This window comes from Melopsittacus undulatus, chromosome 5 (genome assembly GCF_012275295.1).
Source record: "Melopsittacus undulatus isolate bMelUnd1 chromosome 5, bMelUnd1.mat.Z, whole genome shotgun sequence".
NCBI lineage: Eukaryota > Metazoa > Chordata > Aves > Psittaciformes > Psittaculidae > Melopsittacus > Melopsittacus undulatus.
Genome location: NC_047531.1, coordinates 11,735,862 through 11,756,627, shown reverse-complemented (window position 1 = coordinate 11,756,627; position 20,766 = coordinate 11,735,862). Strand labels below are relative to the sequence as shown.

At 40.8% G+C, this 20,766-nt stretch overlaps 1 protein-coding gene across 2 annotated transcripts in view; it reads right to left on the bottom strand.

Annotated features, from left to right (window-relative positions):
* Positions 1-7,290, bottom strand: part of GXYLT1 (glucoside xylosyltransferase 1) — a 33,365-nt gene extending 26,075 nt beyond the window's left edge. For both annotated transcript variants that reach the window (XM_031048056.2, XM_031048057.2), the window contains exon 1: positions 7,008-7,290. In XM_031048056.2, coding sequence (XP_030903916.2) covers positions 7,008-7,201 — 194 coding nt within the window. In that variant the 5' untranslated portion in view covers positions 7,202-7,290. The remainder of the gene's footprint in view (positions 1-7,007) is intronic.
* Between the last annotated feature and the right edge of the window lie 13,476 nt (positions 7,291-20,766).

Here is a 20,766-nt window from a genome sequence, read left to right as displayed (position 1 = left end):
TGCACAGAGGTGGAAGTGCCAGTGAATGAAAAAATCATTGCAGATCATAGGGGCCCATGAACTTGCAGTGCCAGAAACCAGAGAGACCTTTGTGCACACAGTGTGTAGGTGTGCATGTTGGTACACATCACTAGCATGTATCAAGCCAGACTAGCCCACAAGTAGAGAGTAAGAGGCTTGGGAGCCAGGTATCATACAGGTCATAAGGCTGAACCAGACTGCAGCAATCAGGGGGTCTGAGCTACTTGAAAGAGCCTCTCAACCTAACCACAAGACACAAAGCTCTGAAGGATGGCTACTGGAAGGATCAGAAGGTATAAGCCGGCCACTAGAGAGGCTCTGAGGGCCAGCTAATACTAAGGCCATAGATCTGGACCAGATATGCGAAAGACCCACCTGCTTGAGGCAGTCCCATGGCCAACTGTCACAAGGCTAATGCCAGTAACTGCAGAGATCCACAGTGTACTCATCTGTGCACATCCAGGAGGGTCCAAGTAGCAGAAATTAACTGGGCTGCAAGCCTCATGGGTTTCCATGCTCAAGTCAGCAACAGAAGAGACCAAAGGATCCTGTTCCCGCATAGCCTGAGTATCTAAGGCTGGTTACTGGAGGGAACTGCACTGTATACAGTAATATATTTTTCTTTAAAAGCCTTTCACCCCAATCAGGATTCTTGTGTTGTTTGTGCACTGTTTTCTCTGTGACCAGCCATGTATGCATGCACTGCGAGCATGTATGCCCATTGGGAATAAATGCTCAGCTTTGAAACTGGCTGGACTCAGGGACACGGAGCTGCAGCAACCTCACCTTCATCAGACTACTAGGTTGGACAACTCCTAACACCAACAACTGTCAAAAATATGAAAGAAATAAAAGGTTTTTAGAATCACTAGTGTAAGACAAGCATTCGCAAAGGTCAAGTTTCTCTCTAATTTAGCTTTTACTGGCAGTAAAAAATTTAGTCTTGCAGACATAGCAAAGGTACCTATACTGTGACCTAAAAGAAAAACACTTTTCAGAATTAAGGGACAATTTTGCGTGCAAAGTACACAATAATGAACAAGTCACACTGATGAAGACTGAAGCCCTATGCTCAGGCAAGTCAAGTTTCAACCATAAGGAACCCCCCAAACATCAGTGCTTTTGTTAATTGCACTGGTGGGCTTGCTATTAATGCACATCAGTTTCCAAGTATACTTTTCAGTTCGTGTGGCATCTTTTATCCTGCTGTAACTTCACAGCAAATTTAGCACTACGTCCAAAAGGAGGGCTGCAGTCATGACTACTGCCTCCCTGTCAGCACTGCATTAACAACCAAAGTCTAATCAACAGCAAGAAACAACTAACAGACTGGTGTCTCTGCCACAGCACAATGTGCAGAAAACAGGAAGAATGGAATATTTTAATTTCCTTCCTGCTCATCATCACAGAAGTGAAAATTTGGGAAGATTGATGCTCAATTCAACTCTCAAATGCTGAGAATTTCTGAAGAGCTTTTCCTGAACACCTGCAGCATTATCACAAATTTCTCATGATGTATTTTATCAGAGAAGCAATGGCTTTATTAGATAGGAAACAGCAGATATAATGTTAAATGCCTGATACAGGACAACTTTTTAACTGGAAAAATCTTTATAATGTTTCATTAATTTACAACATTTCTATGAAAAATATCATTTTCTAGTCAACTTCACTGCTTGACAAATTCAGCAGATTTTTTTTAAATGAAGTTTCAACTTTCAACTCCCCCTTGGAGCACTGTGTGCAGTTCTGGTGTCCCCAGCATAAGAAGGACATAAGGAGGGCCACAGGGATGATCAGGGGACTGGCACTGAGAAAGTTGGGGCTGTTCAGCCTGGAGAATGCTGCTTGGAGACGTCCTAGCAGCCTTCCAGTATCTGAAGGGGGCCTACGGGGGTGCTGGGGAGGGACTATTCATTAGGGACGGTAGTGACAGGACAAGGGGTAATGGGTTAAAACTTAAAGGAAGTTTAGATTGGATAGAAGGAGGAAGTTCTTTACTGAGTGGGTGGTGAGGCAGTGGAACTGGCTGCTAAAAGAAGTGGCAAATGCTCCACCCCTGGGAGCGCTCAAGGCCAGGTTGGACAGAGCCTTGGGTGACATGGGTTAGGTGTGAGGTGTCCCTGCCCATGGCAGGGGGGTTGGAACTGGATGATCTTAAGGTCCTTTCCAACCCTAACTGTTCTGTGATTCTGTGATTCAAACTGTTCAATGTCTCATCCTTTTAAAAGTTTTACTCCTATTTTGAAATGCTCAGACAGTTTCTAGACCAATTTCTTAAGGCACAAGAGTAGCTGAGAAACCGCTGGTGAAACTGCTGGCTAAGCTCTGACAGATGGAAAACAGCTGTGTACAGTGCAAGGGAAGAATGAACTACCAATTACAACCAAACCCTTCTGCTGTCTAAGCTTGTGGCTATACTTCCTACACTTTTCCACGCACTATGATCCACTTAACTCTCCCTTTGCCAAGACAGAGAGCAAGAGAGAGATACAGTCAGATATCAGTGTCACGACAAAACTGCATAGCTGGCTGCATGAAAAAGCTAAATTACAGCATAATGGAAAAAAAACGTTTCACTGTAATAGGGTCAAATCCATTGACCTCACTGAATTCACGGAACTGACGACAGACTGATTCCTGCTGTATTTCTCAAGCTTGTCGTCAGCATATCACTTTCCCTGGACCTGAATAGAAACATGAACATTATCTGTCTAAATGAAGTGGTAATATTGATAAAATTAACTGTGAAGATTCACTTCTCATAAGCCCAACCTGCTAATTAACTGATCTGAAAGCATGTGGGGAAAGACTTGACAAGATATTCCACTGACAGCAGATTATAGCGCTATTATGTGACATACATGTAGCAAATACGCATTTATTCACTCTTTTCCATTTCTTAACAACTGCCTTCTTCACCCATAAATCACAACAGCAAAGGAAAAAAGTGTGACTACATATACTGGCTTTTGACTGACTTTGCATCTTCTGGAAGTAGACACTTCAGTATTTCCTTTTTTTTAAGTTCAGATCTATTGTTCATTTAATTATATGACAGTTATTATTAGTAATGACTATACGTTACTATTTTTATAACTGGAATGAATAATCTGGAGGACTGATTACCTTTAACACTGATCTTCCTTCACAGCTAAAATCCAACCTTAGGATTTAGCTAATAAATTCTTGAAAAGTCTTTCAGCTATTTCTGTCAAGTTTCAAGACACAAGCCTTTGGCTTCCTGTCCCCCTGTAACTCAGGCTACAGCAGCCTTTGCCACAACTCCTTACCAAGGTGATTACCTAACAAGCTCCCCTGAATTATGCTGCTTATTGGAGGACCTTGCCTGAACCTGTAATTCTAGTTTCAATACCATACTTCCTTTCTAATTAAAGATTCTCTACTTATAAGCAACATCACACTATTGCAAAATTCTTCCAGGTGTGGTATTCTGAAGCTTTATTCAAAGCCTGCAGTTTTCATGTTTGCATGCTTCTAAAAACTACCAGAAATCTCAGCTTCCCCCTCTCCCATCCCAGAGTATGACTGAGCTCATTCTGCCCTTATGTCATATATATAATTAGATTATTCAGGCAAACAAAACCCTTCTTGGCTAAAAAGAAAAGAAAATCACTGCTGAATGCGTAAATGCCTTCAGATGGCAGTTACAATTGCTTTGCTGAACTGTATTTTAAAGCTATCAGTGAAAACAGCTAAAGTAAGCTATTACTGAGAGCTACAACTAACACATGAAATGTTAAACTTCAAGAAGGATTAGAAGGTTACCTAAACATAATTTACTCTAGAAAGTGATGAACTCTTTAGGATATTATACGATCACAGGATGGTCAGAAGTGGGCATAAAACAACTATGTGGTTATCATGCTCAGACTCCACTAAAGAAACAGCTTAAGTATAAAAGCTGAAAACCCCCAATACATTCACAAAGATGTGTGTATCAGTAACACAGGTGAGCATAACATGATTTCATGCTTGAGAATAACTGAAGCATGGATCTAAAGAAATATTCAGTGGGGCATTTCTTAACCACCACAGGACAGAATTTTCCTTAAACAAAATTTTTAGGGAGTGTTTGAAGGGACTGACTCACATCCAAGTTATGTGCAAAGAGCACATAAAACTTCAGTAATTTATAGGAGGATGATGTTCATCCTGAGCCTTCAGTTTGACAGAGGTTTATAGATAAAGAATTCCCACACAGTTGTCAACAGACTGATTTTACAAGTAGATAGGCTCTCATGAAAATGTATGCACAGGAAATATTTGTGGCACTCAAGACCTTTGGAAAATAACCTTCTCCGCGAAGCTTTTCCACATTGAAACACAAGGCTCATTTCACTTCATTGCAGCAAGTGAGAATCTTCTTGTACCTTGATGGGGTTCTTGCCTACCAATTCCTTTGACTTACAAACTACACTTCATATAAATACTAGAATAGTACAGCTTTTAAAATAGGCTTAGTTCTTCTTTTACTAACTAAATGTCAGGTGCATGATGCACCTGACAGTAATTTCAATGTTCACAAAACCAAATTCTTTAGATTATCTTTTACCCAACAAAAGGTAGGTTTTTTTCATGTAAACTTCATTATTTTCTTTAGTAAAACAAATATCATACATAGGATTTTTTTCCAAACATTTTTATTTAAAACTGATTTAAAAGGGCAGTGAGGCACTGGTGAGAAGCTGTGGCTGCCCCATGCCTGGCAGTATTCAAGTGATATAAGGAAAGCAAGTGCCTAGAAAACACAGTTAAGATACTTTTAACTTCACTTAGGTCTAGGATAGAAAACAATGTTTGTGTTATAAGTCTGTGGTGTGATAACAGAATCTAGGAGTCTTACAAGAGTGAATTATTTCTTTCCATCCTTCTAATGAGTGAATTATTTCTTACCATCCTTCTAATTATCAGTTAGTTTGGAGACAGTGACTCCCAAACACCTGCTAACTTAGGATACTACTTATCTGTCCATCCTGTTTTGCTTGCAATAAATTTTGTATGCAGGTCACACTCTTCTAAATCCTTGCCAGCTATCGGAAACTTACAGATATGGCTGGTTTCAGCTAGTTTTGTGATTACTGGGGCATCCAACTGTGCCAAAGTTGAAAAGTGCACCGTGATGAAGACTGCGTACTTCATCTTGAAGACCCCCACCCATGACCATTGGAGAGCACTGCACAAGCACCAAAAGGGAGGAGATTTATGATAATGAGTACCTAAACTAACTGTAATATCCCCCCTGCTCTCTCAAGAACCTAATGAATATGCATGTTTGTGTGTAATAAATATCTGCTTGCTTGACCCCTCGGTGTGCAAGTGAGAAGGAGCGATCCCCCTTATACGCAGGCCCGTAATAAACATACCTGCTTTATAACTCTGAGTTGTAGAGTCTGATTCTGTGCTTCACAAGGTCAGGTTGGACAGGGATTGGAGAAACCTGCTCTAGTGAAAAGTGCTCCTGCTCATGGCAGGGGGGGTGGAACTAAATGAGGTTTAATGTCCCTTCCAACCATTCTATGATTCTATGATTATTAAGCCAATGAAATCTCACATAAAACTGTTACAGTTAATTTAAGTTAATTCCAGTTATCATGTTTTTAGGACTAGCAGATTACAGCTTCTCATAGTAAACTTTTAAATCGTAATGTGAACATGAGAAACAAGCATCCTCACATTTTTTCAGGCCATAATCTGAACTAAAACAGAAGCATGGGAAGGAAAAACCCCCAACATTCTCTGAAGTAGTTAGACCAGTCAAAAGCTGGGTTTCACATTTCTGCTTACTCCACCCCTAGCAACTCAGAATGCTGTTTCATGGTATTTTATGATGATTAAGTCAGAGCTCTGTCATCCTGCCATCCTCCGTAACTCCTTTGCAGCAGCAACAACACTTTCATAATTACATGATGAGCTTGTTCAGAGTGCTGAGCTGGCCAAACCCTGGGCAGTTTTCAGGCAGGTCAGCATGCTGGATCAACACTTGCTGTGACCAAAGGAGTACAGGCTGTGTAAGGAATGCAGGGTGCCAGACCATGTCCAGCATTGGGAAGGAGGGACAGTCACCAAACTAACACAGCTTTAAACTGCTAGAGATAGGCTGGCCCAGACAGGCCTGGTCCTAATTTCTCCTCTAGCTTTAGCAACACACTTCTTGTCACTCCTCCTTTCCTGGCACTAGCATTCTGCTAGCCATAAGTGAACAGGATCATGAAGCTATAAATCTAAAGTAAAACTAGTACTTTTCCATTTTATAATCTCACTTGCTGCTTGACCACATGAAAGTTCCTGCGGACAGGAAGAGCAGGAAACAGAAACAAGCAGCTACGCACAGCATGAGCTACTCAGATTTACACCACTTTAACTGCAGAGCTGAACTCACAATTCCCTGTGAGAAGACTGAAGTACCCCATTGCAAGTATTTCTGTTTAAAGTTACACCTGATGATCACGAAGATACCAAGTTTCAGAACTGAGCAACAGCCTGAAACTTTCCCAGCTTGAAAGAAGCAAACCCACCGCTCTATTCCAACAGAGCAGCGGCCTCACTTCAGCACAGGACAACCGCAAGCCGCAGGCACCTCCCCAAGCGGTGGGGCAGTCTCCCCGCTCTCGATGTCGCCCCTCCGCCCACCGGCTAGCCCCTAACACCACTTTTAGTTTACTTTGTTTGGGTTTAAGGCTTTTCCGCCCTCAGTTCCGCCGCAGCAGACATGCCGAGGCACACACCGGCACCCCTCGCTGCCTCCCGAAGCGCTTCCTCGGCCCCGCGCCGCGTCCTCGCCATCGTCCAGACGCTGCCGGACGGCGCCGAGCAGCCGGGGGCGCCCGCGGCCCCCGAGCCCCGCTCCGCCCGCGGGAAGGAGGCCAGCGCGCTCCGCGTCTCCCCGGCCCTCCCCGCAGGAATGCGGGACAACCACCGCCCGCCCGCCCCGCAGCCCGGCCCCGGCCCGCACTCCGCATTACCTGCTGGCCTCCGCCTCGCCTCGGCCGGAGCCTGCCCGCCGCCGAGCGCCGTCCGCGGCGGGGTCTCGGGCCTGCCGCTCCCGGCCAGCGCCGGGCTCCTGCTCGAGGGAGAGGGCCAGCTGGCTGAACCCGTACAGCAGCGAGCAGACACCGCACCCCAGGCAGAGCAGGGCCACCCGTGCGAACCGCCGCATCCTCCCGCGCCGGCCCCGGCGCCAAGCGGCAGCCGGGGCTCCACCGGCAGCGAGAGCCCCAACGGCCGCGGCGGCGGAGTCAGCCCAGGCATGCGAGAGGCGGGGCTGAGCGAGAGCGGGGCGGAGCTGCCGGGGCGGAGCGAGGCCTGAGGCGCCCACAAGGAGCCAGGTGCCGCAGGCGGGACGCGGCGCTGTCGATGTGTCCGCTGCAAGTCACCGTTCGATTGCCCCAAACGTGAATGGAGCTGCAAGTGCCCCTTTACCAGTGCTCGTACCCAGGGGAACGCCGCTGCTCTGCTTCTTCCAGGAGGAGCCGGCTGGGCCCGGTGCCCTGGGGTGGGCCGTGGGGAGCTGCCGGCCGCAGCCGAAGCCCCTGTATTCAGCCTTGCCTCGCCAGCTGTTCAGGTCACCTGGGAACATGTCCCTGGGAGTCATAGAATCAAGCAGGTTGGAAAAGACTTTTAACATCAAATCCAACCGTTATCCCAGGACTGTCAAGTCCACCATTAAACCATGTCACTGAGGGCCTCATCTACACGGTTTTTGAGCACTTTCAGGGACAGTGATTCCACCTTCTCCCTGGGAAACCCATTCCAACACCTGATCACCTTCTCCACTGAGAAGGTTTTCCTAATATCCAATCTAAACCTCCCCTGGCACAGCTTGAGACTGTTACTTCTTGTCCTATCACTTGTTGAGAGGCCTGTCCCAAGTGGAGGCAGAGACCCTTGTTTACAAACGGGAAGCCCATAGGCTCAGTGCACAGGCTAACTTGCCTTGTCCTTGTTAAGGGCAAAGTGAGGCTAAGACCCCAAAACACACTTTTATTTTCCCCACTCAATGTTTCTGTTGCGGTGTCTTTGACTTTCCAATGTAAAAGCTTCACTGCCTCTTCACAAGGGCATTCCTACACATTCCTTAAGCAGGATGCTAGGTTGGAGAAGCTTAGTGACCTCGGCTCACTCAGTCATGCTTCTGGACAACAAGAAGTAGGTCTGGAAAGTGCACTGAGGAGAAAAAATGATGGGAGTGCTGAGACCTCATAGCAGCCTTCCAGTGTTTGAAGGGGGCCTACAGGGATGCTTGAGAGGGACTATTCATTAGGGACTGTAGTGATAGACAAGGGGTAACGGGTTGAAACTTAAACAGCAGAGGTTTAGATTGGATATAAGGAAGAAATTCTTTACTGTGAGGGTGGTGAGGTACTGTAATGGGTTGCCCAGGGAGGTTGTGAATGCTCCATCCCTGGCGGTGTTCAAGGCCAGGTTGGATAGAGCCTTGGGTGATATGGTTTAGTGTGAGGTGTCCCTGCCCATGGCAGGGGGGTTGGAACTAGATGATCTTAAGGTTGTTTCCAACCCTAACTATTCTATGATTCCCTGATTCTATGAGTGTGGTCTGCTGGGCAGGGGAAATGGTCTGGTTTCAGCTCAGTCTAATACAGTATCCTATCCCCTCTTTGGCCCAGCCTGCTGAGCAAAGCCTAACAGCCTAACCCACTATTGCCAAGGTAAGTACTTTAAAGTCATCAGTCAGTGCCTCTTCCTCACGTGCTGACATCGTTTTGGGGGGATTTTTAAAGAAAAATTTGGAATTATTTTGCTTTCTTTTTCATCCTTACAGTGCATTTGGCTCACGTTCTCTCTACAAACTGGGAAGCAGTGATATCCCCACTTAATCGTATGAATTCAAGATCCTCCCTTTTGAGAAAAATGCCAAAATGATTTACTATAGAGCTTGAAAAAATACTTCTGTTGTAGATTCTTGAGGCTTCATGTCATACATGAATGCCCATAAAACTTGAGCTGTAGCTTACTGCTGCTCTTGGCTGTGTTTAAAAGAAGGGGGAAAGCAGAATGCCAGCTGGCAACCCTAGTAGCTAGAAGAGAAGTAATGCCAAAACTATTCTGCCAAAATTGTTCATCACCTCTTCCACCTATCAAAAGTAGAAATGAGGAACAAAACAGGATCTCAGAAAATCCAGGATACTCAGCTCTCTTGGTGGTGCAGATACCAGGATGATTACTAAGAGATACAAGCAAGGAAATTGGGGCTGAGAAAAGTCATAGCATCCAAGAGCAGTAAGGAACTAGGAAGGATGAGGAGCAATGATGACAATTCAGGGCCAAAGATGGCAGGTAATGATGTGAGTCATAGGTGAGGTGAGGTGGGGTGGGGTTTGTAAGGACTCTCTAGAAATAATTTGCCTCATGAATTAAGGGAAATTTATGTTAGCAAGATCCATGTTGGCATGCATCACGGAAAGAACCAGCTCCAAAAGTGCCACTTAAATTCTTAGCTGGGCGTTCTGCCCCTCTGTGTTCTGTCCCTCCATGCCTTCTGCCACAAATCACCATGCAGTTTCCCTGATTTGTGTTTGTGCTCAAAACCTGGCTCATTGCTCTCATTGAATATCTGTCTGCCAGCCTGTCTTGAATTCACACACTGTCCCATTTCACAACCCCTTACCTATATTATCTAATCCATATGACAGGGAATAAGTAATAGAGTAGTACGAGACTCAGAGTGGAGAGATACAATGGAGTCTTTACTGACAATGAGCATAAAAGCAAAGACCAGTTAATCCCTACTGAGGTGTGACACTTGCCTTTTGTATTGAAGAGCATTCCAGTCAGGGAAAATGAGGTCTGAAGGGTGTTACAGAGGGACCAAGAATGAATGTGGCAGCTAGGCAGCAATAGTGCTTTCATGCTTCAGAAGAAGGAAGTATATTCTTAGATGAAAAAAGAAGAAATAAGGAATCCTAAAGAGAGATGACATAGGGGAGAATTTGAATTTATCTTTTTTTTAATTACCAATTGTACCATTTCTCAAGGAGGAATTTTCAGGGTTCTCTTTATCTGTGCTGTCCAATAACGCCTGAATAATTAATGAGTGACTATCTGCAGTGCTCTAAAAATATAACTGAGGCAAGGTCAGAGAGAAAGTGTCTTTTCTTAAAGGTATCTGATGGTTTGGGGAAGAAAAAACCAGATAAGCTTACATACACACAAGCCTTTTTTCACATTGCAGAATCTGTCTGTTTAATCTGTCAGTTGGTCTGATAAAAGACAAAATGTTTCTCAGTGCAAACTCAGCCTTGTGAATAACAAAGATAAGCAAAAGCGACTGAAATGTCATACCTAGGCTAGTGTATCACTGAGGAAAACCATCAGATGGTATCTCATTTAGCTAATTAAGCTTGTAAAATTCTTTACAGAGAAATAATTATGTATCCTTATTACTCACTGTAAACTGTTAATGAACAATATATAACATTTTATACTATGATGTTTACTAGCCCTTAATAAACTTAACACATGAAGAGCTACAATCAGCTGCAAGGTTCTCCCCATTTATTATGTTAAATATTGATATCCTTTACTTGACTGGAATTTAGTTACTTAGCCATGGTAACTTTTGTATCTTTAGGATTCAATTCCATATACTATACCCAGAAAATAGCTGAGATCCAGAAAATCTTGGTGAACTACAGATGTTAAGTCAGTAGTTAGGACAACTGAGGTTTTAAAAGAATCAGCACCTTCTACCTCTGCAAGTGTGTTCATGGGTCATAAGAGCAGTTTCTCTGTGCCAGAAAATGAATCTGAAACTCTAACAACTCAATAGATCAGGAGATAAATCAGATCAATTTAAAAGAAAAGAGAGAATTATTCACAATTATGGAAGGGGATTCTCTGCAACAGAGAGAACAAAGAGATAAATCAATTTCCACTCCAACTTTCTGCTAATTAAAACCCCCAGTTCCAATCAGATACATTTTTATCATTCCTTCTGGTCTTGTTCTTTCAGGACATTAAACCATTAGTTAAGTTGGCAGAGCAATAAGATTTTGTGCTGACAGATTTGTGTCAATGCTGCCTCGTATGCAGACTGGTTAAGAGTTTTTCAAAGGCAAAGACACTTCCTTTGATGTTCACATGCCCTTTCATGCAACCTGCAGTGTCAACATTTAACTATGATAGATGGCAAGGTTGGGTAAGCAAGGGGAAACTGTTCGACTGCCATGTGTTGTGCATATGTTATCATCAGACTTCTTAGTGCAACGTCCCTACTCTGTTGCTGCCAGGCATCGTTTTTCTTTCCTTCTTATTATTTTTTAAGAAAAGGACTTTGAGACAAGAGCTTGGTACAACTGCTTCCTACTCTTATGGTATCTACTCTTAAAATTTTCCTACATCTGCCCCCAGTGTATAAAAATGTTAATACAAATTCTCAAAATCAATTTTTATTGATGACCAAAATATTATTCTCTTCCCCCATTCCTTCCCTTTTTAACTCTCATGGTTTTGCACTGTAGTGTGAGTTTAACCTATTTAGACCCTAAGCAGGAATTTGCAATTACTCATGGTATCAGCAACACAAACATCTAAGGACAATGGTACAAACTGCATTGTGAGTAGTTTGGGAAGTGGTGTGATACTTTGCAGAATGCCTACTTTCTTCTAATTTGAATCGGTTGTTTCTTCATCAAGAATACAGCCTACTTCAAAATGTATTTAAGGGATTCTCTGGGAACAATTCTAAGTTATTGAACAATTGAGAGTAAAAGTATTTGTGTTGTTCCTATTAAGAAAGTTCAACTTCTGTGTCCTAAAAAATAAATATACACCTATATATGTAACCTTGCACAATTTTTTAGCATTTCACTACAATTAAAAAAGCAGAAAGATTTCCAGGAGCATAAAGAGAATTTTCTTTTTCTTTTTCTGTATTTTTGTGTCAAAACATATTCTTTTTTAATTTTTCCCATAAAGATTTATAAATACGGAACTCTAAAACATCAGTCCAAAAGGGATTCTTAGTGTTGGGCTTTTGTTTCTTTGCCTCATCTAAAATTCTCCAAGGACTGTACCTGGCAGGGTTATTAGTGATTAAAGGACTCCTGGAAGGAGTCAAAGCAAACCTATCTACTGATGCAAATATGTACCAGGTACAAAAATGTAGAAATAAGGCAAGCAGGCCTGGCTTTTGTTTCTTTGTTTATATATACCTATACTCAAGTTTAAATGTCCTTACCTTGTCCTATTGTTTGCTACAGCATCAAGTGCTTTGCGTCCCAGGACACCCAGATTAGGGCCTTTAGATTTCTACATTGATCTTTTTCTTGTAATGGAATATTTACTAACAGTAATCATACACAGTAACAACTTTGCATTATGAGTTGAAAGTTCTGTTTTTAAGAAGATATAATCAAAGAATCTGGAACTAATACTGTATTTTCCACTTCATAGTAGGAGTGCAGACTCTACACAGTCAATTTAATACTACTTGTAGTAAATGTGCTCATCCTAGTCACTTCTTTGAAGACCCCTTAGAAGTAATGCGTTAGCTCAGGAAATCCTCAGACCACAGACTGAAAAACACTGCTTTTTTTTTAGTTTTGTGTGGTTTGTTTTTGTTTTGATGTTTTTTTCTTTTGCATATTTAACATAAAAGCTTTATACATTTTATTTATTTATGGTTTCAAAGGTTTAAGAGATGTCAGGGGCTGAGAGCCATTCACCAGCTGAGGCAAGGTGATGCACTAGAGGCAGTGAAGCAAGTAGTCAGTTGCCCCTATTTCGAAAGGGGGGCATAACCTGGAGTGGAAAAGATGACAGACTATCATTCAGTAGGAAGAGGTTTTGGAAAGTCCTGGTCAGTCAAACCGTGTGAAGAGTTGATTTGCTTTGTCAATTCCTAGCAAGCCACTTGCTGGTTTACATTTTTATTTTGTTTATCTGTACTCTGCTTTTGCTCCCTGTTCCTCTTCAAGTAGGCTTAACATTGTAAACCCATGTAAAGACATGTCAAGGATAAAGAAACAAAATGCTTATGTTTGTCTCTCCACATCCTTTTCTCTAGGGGTTGCTTTATTTCCATAATTACTTATTCAAAAGCCAGATTAGAGCAGTCAAATGTGCTAGCTGTTTAAAGCACTTAGTGCTTGAATTATAAGGAGGAAGAGATGACATAAATGTTTTCTTTTGTATTGACTGCTCCTCTTAAAATCGAACAGCCATCTAAGAACACCTAAGGTACATAACAGGTACCAAGCATCCTCGTACTTGGTCAACACTCTTAGTCAAGTCTGAGGTTCACAGAAGTAATTATGGTGAGAAGGCAGTTTACCTTGAATAGACCTGTACCAGCCCCTGGCATGTGCAGACGTACCGATTGGAATACTGGATTATACATTATACTGATTGGAATATAATGGGTTGGAACCAGATGACCTTTAAGGTCCCTTCCAACCTAGACCATTCTATGATTTATCTAAGGTACCATTAGAATTGTGTTCTCAAATTATTCCACTGCATGAGTGGCGGCAGTCAGTGAGCAGGGATAGCATGTTGTACCAAACTTCGCGCCTGGAACATCTAAGGCAACTTCAAGTGCTGCTAACTCATGATTGCATTTATACTTCACTCAGCCTTCCTTTTATCTGTAACTTTAGACTTCTTTTTTTACTCTTTTTTTTTTTTCCAGGTCAAGAAAGGGTGAAATAAAATTGGACGCTGCCCCAAGTGATCACCAGGCACCAGGCCCGTACTGGAAGGCTGTGATCTCCCATGGCTGCCAAAACATTTGTGTGGAGTTTAAGAGATTTGATCTTCAGACCCGTAGCTGTGTAGCAGACTTGGTGAACAGTCAACAGAGGAAAGAAATTAATATAAGAGTAATAGGGGGTTTTACAGCTTGCTCTCCTGCATTCCTTCTGCTCTTCTAAAATAGATTAGGTAAGTAGACTAAATCAGACTCCCTTAATTAGTGACAACAGCCCCATTCTGGTATCTCATACATGTCAGTATATCTGCTAGAACCAAATCTGGCAGTTAGGTCAACAGTTTGCTACCACTTGCTGCCTGCACTTCAGAATCTATGCCCAACACTTACAGGGTGGCACTAAAAGCATTCTGCACCCAAGGATGTATTGGCCTTACACAGCCTCCTTGGAGTGAGGATGAGTGTATGCACTCATGGGCAATACTTCAGTCACCTGCTACACAAATGGCAAACTCCAGTGGTCTTTTACAAGGGAACCAGTTTCTTTAAATAATGCCTTGTATGATTTTAGCCTTCCACTGCAAAGCAACACAAACAGTACTGAACACTGAAACTGTGTGTAGCTTGAAGATAACTTGAGACAACCCACCTCCTGACATTTTGAGATCAAATTTTCTAAGCCAGCTGCTTATCCCCAAATTGCCCATTTGTATTTCTTGTACTTTTTCCTAGACAGTACAAATAACACATTCAGAGAAAGGTTCTGAATAATTTGATCACTTTATTCACCATTTCATTTATCATAACACACCCTAAGCATCACCACTGCCAGTCAAAATCGAATATAGTGCACCCACAATAGTTTTCACCAAAAATACTTTCTTATCAGATTACTCACAGGCAAGAAGTATTAATTTATTCCTGGGGAAGGCATTGCAATACGTGTCACTATTCTGGGCTTCAAACACATCTGCTTACACTCGTCTGAGACCAACTGTATGCTATCAAACAACATGAAATAACCATAGAGTTAATTTTTAAACAATTCCATTATCATTAATTATGTAGCATTTCTTCTGGAAGAAAATATCTTTGCACTGTGATTCCAACTGTTTCTTTCTCCCCAAACACTTCTCCTCAGCTTTTCTGCCAAGCTTTCACAATTTTAAACTGTTTAATAATGTCTTTGAATTGAGGTCAGGAAAGGGTCAGTTCAAGGCAGCATCCTAATAGGGTACTCTATACTTGGCTAAACGCAATGTATTGTCATCTGTATTTAAAGGAATGCTTAACTAGAACTGAACACAGGTCACCAGACGGAATTTTTTTAGCAGCTCATGATCCAAACTGTATCTTCTGACTGCTACACAGCGACTTTTAAGTGTAAGCCAACATACTGATTATGTTTTCATGTACCTTTTTTATCATAACTTTGTATACATGAAAAAATTACAACCACACACAATCTTTTCTTCACAGAGATGTTTATTTTTGTCTTCAATGTTTGTAGGGAATATGATTTCACTACAAAAGTGTCTCAGAGAAACTCCATTCAAAGTCTAGGCTTAAGAATGAAGGGAAAATATACTTTCAGCTGTACCAGTCCTGAGCAAAGTTTAAAAAAAATAAAAGAAAATAAAACAAATAAACAAAAAAAAATCCTCTAGAGATAGGAAGCAGCACCAATAAAACCAGAGGGCCTCTTACTGATATCTGCTCATGCTTTCTTTTCTGCTTGAGAATTAGTAGAAACTTAGGTAGGAAGGATTACTCTATTCGAATGTGGACCTAAGATTCACAGTCCCACCCTCTCACCAAATACCACACATTCTTTTACAGTCAGAGTTCAGGGCCTCAGTTTTATTTTTCATTAAGTAGTCAGGACTGCTAACAGCAAGACCATTGCCCCCATGGTGTAACATTTTCTCTTACTTAAAATGGTAAATAAATATTTATTTAATATACTTCTTTTAATAAATATTTATTTCCTATCAATATCAAGTTCCTGAAAAGTTACATTGTTCTTAGAAGTATACTACTCAGAGCAGCTATAAACTTCTGATAACATCAGCTCTCAAAGTCATTCAAGTGGCTTACATTCTGTCTCTCGTTCTTTCAGTGAAAGGATTTCAAGCCATTTGTAACACTCAGTACTTTACAGTTGGTTTATCCAGAACATTCAGATTCAATCTGACAAAGTAAATACTTCTAAGAGTCAGAACAGAAAAGGCACTTACTCATTTTGGGGAAGACACCTGGCAGGTAAGATTTTTATTTTCAAAATAACAAGCCCTTTTTCTGACAATAAAATCCTTTAAAAGTACTGTTGGATAAACATAAACCCTATGAATAAAACCAACTTATGCACCCCTTCCCAAGAAAGGTAATACTGTCCTTCATTGAGAAACCGAGAAGTGTGAAAGCATCCAGCAATACTCAGAAGTTTCATTGACTTCTGTGTTATTCCAGTAGACTATCACACCCGAATAGAAGGAAAAAAAACGTCTCCAAAGAATGCATGTTTCACAAACTGAAAGCCTCAGAGATTTCTGAACTGTTTCTTATTAGGTACTCGTATCAGCAACAAAATGTAAGATTCTAGCATGTTATAACCAGGAACATCACCTTGGTTACAACTGATCATCTGTGACTCCATTCAGAGGAACGAATCTTCTATCAAACTTCCTTTCAAATGAACCATTGCCTCACTGATGCTCTGTATAAGGCACTTAGTAAATTTTAAGAGCATCTGACAGTGCTGTTGATAGTTTTGACTTGTTTGTGAGGATGCCCTACCAACGCTTCAAGTTTAATGGGCTAAGGTGTGGAATAATCACTGAAAACAGCCATATGAACTACTGGCCACAAAACTCTCCAGAAGCCACATCCATTCTGGTCTGGGTTCTTATTACCCTTTCAACATAAAGCTATCCTTTTTCTAGTAATTCAGGAATTAAACCCCTTAAAACTGGGTAGTGTCTAAGTGTAAAAGAGGAATTTATTTTATTCCTGACTAGCTCTTTAATCAAAACTTCTACCCTTTCAATAAATTACCTATATCCAAGAAAGAAATGGTCATGGTATTTTCTATTAAATTCACAAACCCTACCTCTATCTTTAGACCAAGAGTCACCGAACCAACAAGCATCAAGAATTAAAGAAATACACATCTGTAAGCATGGGATGCTGCCTACTTCCAATACAGTACACAGAGAAAGGAACACTAAACACACAAAGAAGCCATTATATATTGGCTTTTCTAGGTATTATTCTCAAAAATATGTTTGGGTTTTTTTTTTTGTTCTTCCCTCCTTTTCCCCCCATATCCTCTGTCTTTTTGTTGGACTGAGGGTTTTTGAAGGTGTTCACTGTCATGAACCCATGACAGTGTTTGACATTTTTAGAAACAGAAGCTGCCTACTCGGAAATTCTATGGGAAAGCTGAGAAAACGCTTGGTATCTGTGCTTGCTCCTCAGACATCCTTCTCCAGCTGGCACCAAGAGCATTTTCTTGCACCTTTCAAAAAGCCTCCAGGTACTGGAAGTTACTTGGCAACATTACGCCTCCATCAGTTGGAAAGTGTTTTGCTCATTTTCCATGTTTGGAAGCCTCCCAACAACAGAACCAAACCACTTGCAGCAATGCAGATATGAAGACCACTAACTGGCATCCCAGAATACCAGCAACCTCAGCCAGAGTGCTTGAATGGTGCAAGATCAGTGTAAGTTTCCTCTGCAAGAATCCATTCAGTAAATCAATTCTATAGAAACAGGGAAATCGTTGACAAAATTGATAATGACCTCTCAGCTCCACATACTATTGTTGGTGTTACAGAAACCAAGACAGAGTTGAAGGACTGGGAATAGTAGTCAAATTCCCCACTTAGAAAAGCAGGCATAATAAACTATTTCCAACTTACTACATCAAACTATAGATTTATTTTAAGAGAACAAAACAGAAAAGAAAGAAGGAATCAGAATGTGTTTCCTTCACAGGGGGAAGTAGTGATACTCAATGAATACATGTAACTGTAAGAGATTTCCCCTATTTAGATTAACAGGAGTTCAGCTTCAGCTGAAGGCTGTTACAGTAAGAGATGATCAGTCAGATGGCAGATTTTCTTGCCCAGAGATCTGTGCTGTCAGGAACTGGGCTTGGCACTGAAGCATTTTGATTTATTCTGTGCAAAGAAGGATCAGCTTGAAACAGATTATTCATGGATGGTAGATATATATTAGATGTAAATTAGATCTCTGTATTCCCAAGTGGGCATTCAGAAAGCAGAACTGCCCTGGCCACTCAGTTGTCTTAACTAACAGATGCCAAGTCACTGAACTCCATCCTTTTCTAGTGACAAAGTACCCATGGCAGCCTTTGAACCAAAGAGAATTTGTAGTTCGTAGAATCCAGTGAGCTTGGACAGGGGGTAAAGAGCCAAATTTCATTAGCTCTGGTTACAAATAGTTCCTTCTTCTGCATACTTTTACTTCATAGAGGAAAATTATGAGCAGATGGTTAGCAGGATATAAAAAAAAAACCACCTCTTTTCCTCAGCTGTCTTCTCAATAATTCCACTGTAAATTAGAGCACCAGTGGTCTACAGCCACAGTTATTAAAAAACTTTAACAGAGCTTCTTCACTTTGCAACCACTTTGACTGAGATCAATATTTATAAACAGAGAACAGTGCAATTAAAGATTACACTTTTCCAGGTGGCTTAGATCCTGAAAATGTACTCCTGAAGGGCTTCTTGCTCAGATATTCCTACCTCTGTCATGATAAACCATACTTTCCACAGAGTAATTCACATTTAGGAACTATTCTTTAAATCATTGTTACTGGAACATCGTCTTTTTCTGGTGGTGATTTTCTTTTTAAACATGTCCTTTTCAGACAAGGACTGATTACACAATGTTACCACTTTGTGTTTTAGAAATGCCAAATGGTCCATCAATCTCTTGTGATCATTCTTAGTAATATTCATTTGAGCCATGGAATATGATTTTGCCTTTCATCTTCCATGTTTAACTCCTTAGAAATACTGTTAAAACTTCCAGTGCACGTTAAACTGTCTGCTCTTAAAATCCTTTGTCAATGGACAGAGCAAGTTCTTTCAGATTACTTTTCTCTATTTCCCATAACAAAAAGGGCAAGATAAGATCAAAATTGTCTCCCGAGGGATTAAGCATTATACAGTGGTGGCTCATTCTAATTAATTAAATAGAAGCTGTAAACAGCTCCTTGCACTACTAGCTAGGATCTGAAACAAATTTGTTTGCTGTGTTTTCTTTCATTGTTTGAATTAAATGGTATTATTTAGGCAGGGGAGGACACCTGGACTCCTAGGCCTTGCTCATAAGCATATCACAATATTCTTGTGTAATGTCTCAAGAATGTCACTTAAACATCATTTGCCCTTGGGTAACACCATTTTCTAGGAACTGTGCAGCTACCTATTGCTGTTGCACCATTTACTCCATTCTAGACAAGAAGTGTCTATAGTATCTGTGAAACATTGACTTGTAATTAACTTCAAGTACTTCTCCAATTTTAAATCAGTAGTTAAATCCTGTTAATTCTTATTAAAACATGGGTCCTTCTTAGTCAAACTAAGTGCAATATCTGTTTGTTGTCTTAGACAAATCTCTTTAAGTCTCTTTAAACAGTTTCTCCTCATACTAAAAATTTGACAGTACAAAAGAAAACCAGCTGAGCTTCCTCAGTTTGCCTGATTTTACTTTACAGCTGTTGCTAGTTTCTGAAGTTACACCTGTTCAAAGAGGCTGACATTAAGTCAGGGCATAATTTCAACTAAGAAAAACCTTCAAAAGCTCAAAGTGTATTTCCAACACCTCAACTCAACACAGAAATAGGCATTCTCAAAATAGCATATTTGACTGGTCCACTAGCCAAAACCACCATTAACTTTTTTATCTTATACCTGAGTAAGCACAGGCCAAACTTACAAGTATATCACTTGCTGCTGCCTTTGGAGAAATTAAATTAAATAGTATTTCTATCGCCATATAGCTTCTGATATTTGAAAGGAAGTATATCAGGACTCCCTAGCAGGGAGCAGAGTCAAATAAAGGCATGTGACAGAAAAAAACCCAAGCAGATACAGTTAAAGAACCCTGGATGTACATAAAAAGTATACAAAAGACAGTTCCATGCTATCCTGTATAACAAAAGTTTTATCAATCAGCATAATGTGGGAAGCTGTCAGGTTTTTGAGACAGGAAAGAGGAAAATTAAAGAATTTAAGATGCAGAACCATACACTTGTGCCAGATTTAGAAGACCTGCCTGAACACTACAGTGAACAGGTGGAGAGAAACTGTAAAAAGAATTCTCTCTCACACAGCTACCTAAAAATGTGCTATTCGTAATGTTACAAAAGAAAGAGTAAAGTGAACAAATTATAAAATCATACCATTTTTGAGATTCTGCAATTTATGCCCTAAAACAAATAGAGAAACATGTAATAGGTTAAAACTTCAGTCATAATCTCAAGACTTTTAATATCAAGAATTTTAACATTTTTAATGTTGCGTTCTTTTACTACCATTTCTGTTATATATGATCTTCTATGGTATAATTTAACCTGCTACTAAGTAGAACAATTTTTGTTAATCTCCAATATGTAAACTTAAATTCAGAAAAAAAGTAGATCACAGTCTACAGCTGTGTATTTGTTCTCTTCCTTACACCACCTATAATTAGTGGCAAAGTCAGGAATATAAGAGACTGTATTATTGTACACTGTATCAATGAACTATTTATACTTGATTTTCCTTCATTTCTCCCCCTTTTTCCTTTCTGAAACCAGACAATCAATCAGCACATAAAGGAACTCATTTACATGGAACACTATCACACTTGTCTTTGTTGGGCCACCACTTCATGAACAACCCAGGATGTATGGCTGTTGAAAACTGGTGCATATACAGATTTAACAAATAACAGTTCTTATGCAGAGAGCAGTCACAGAGAAAAATAGCTAATCAAAACACATTACAACATTAAATTTCCACCTTTTATAAATGGAATAAGGA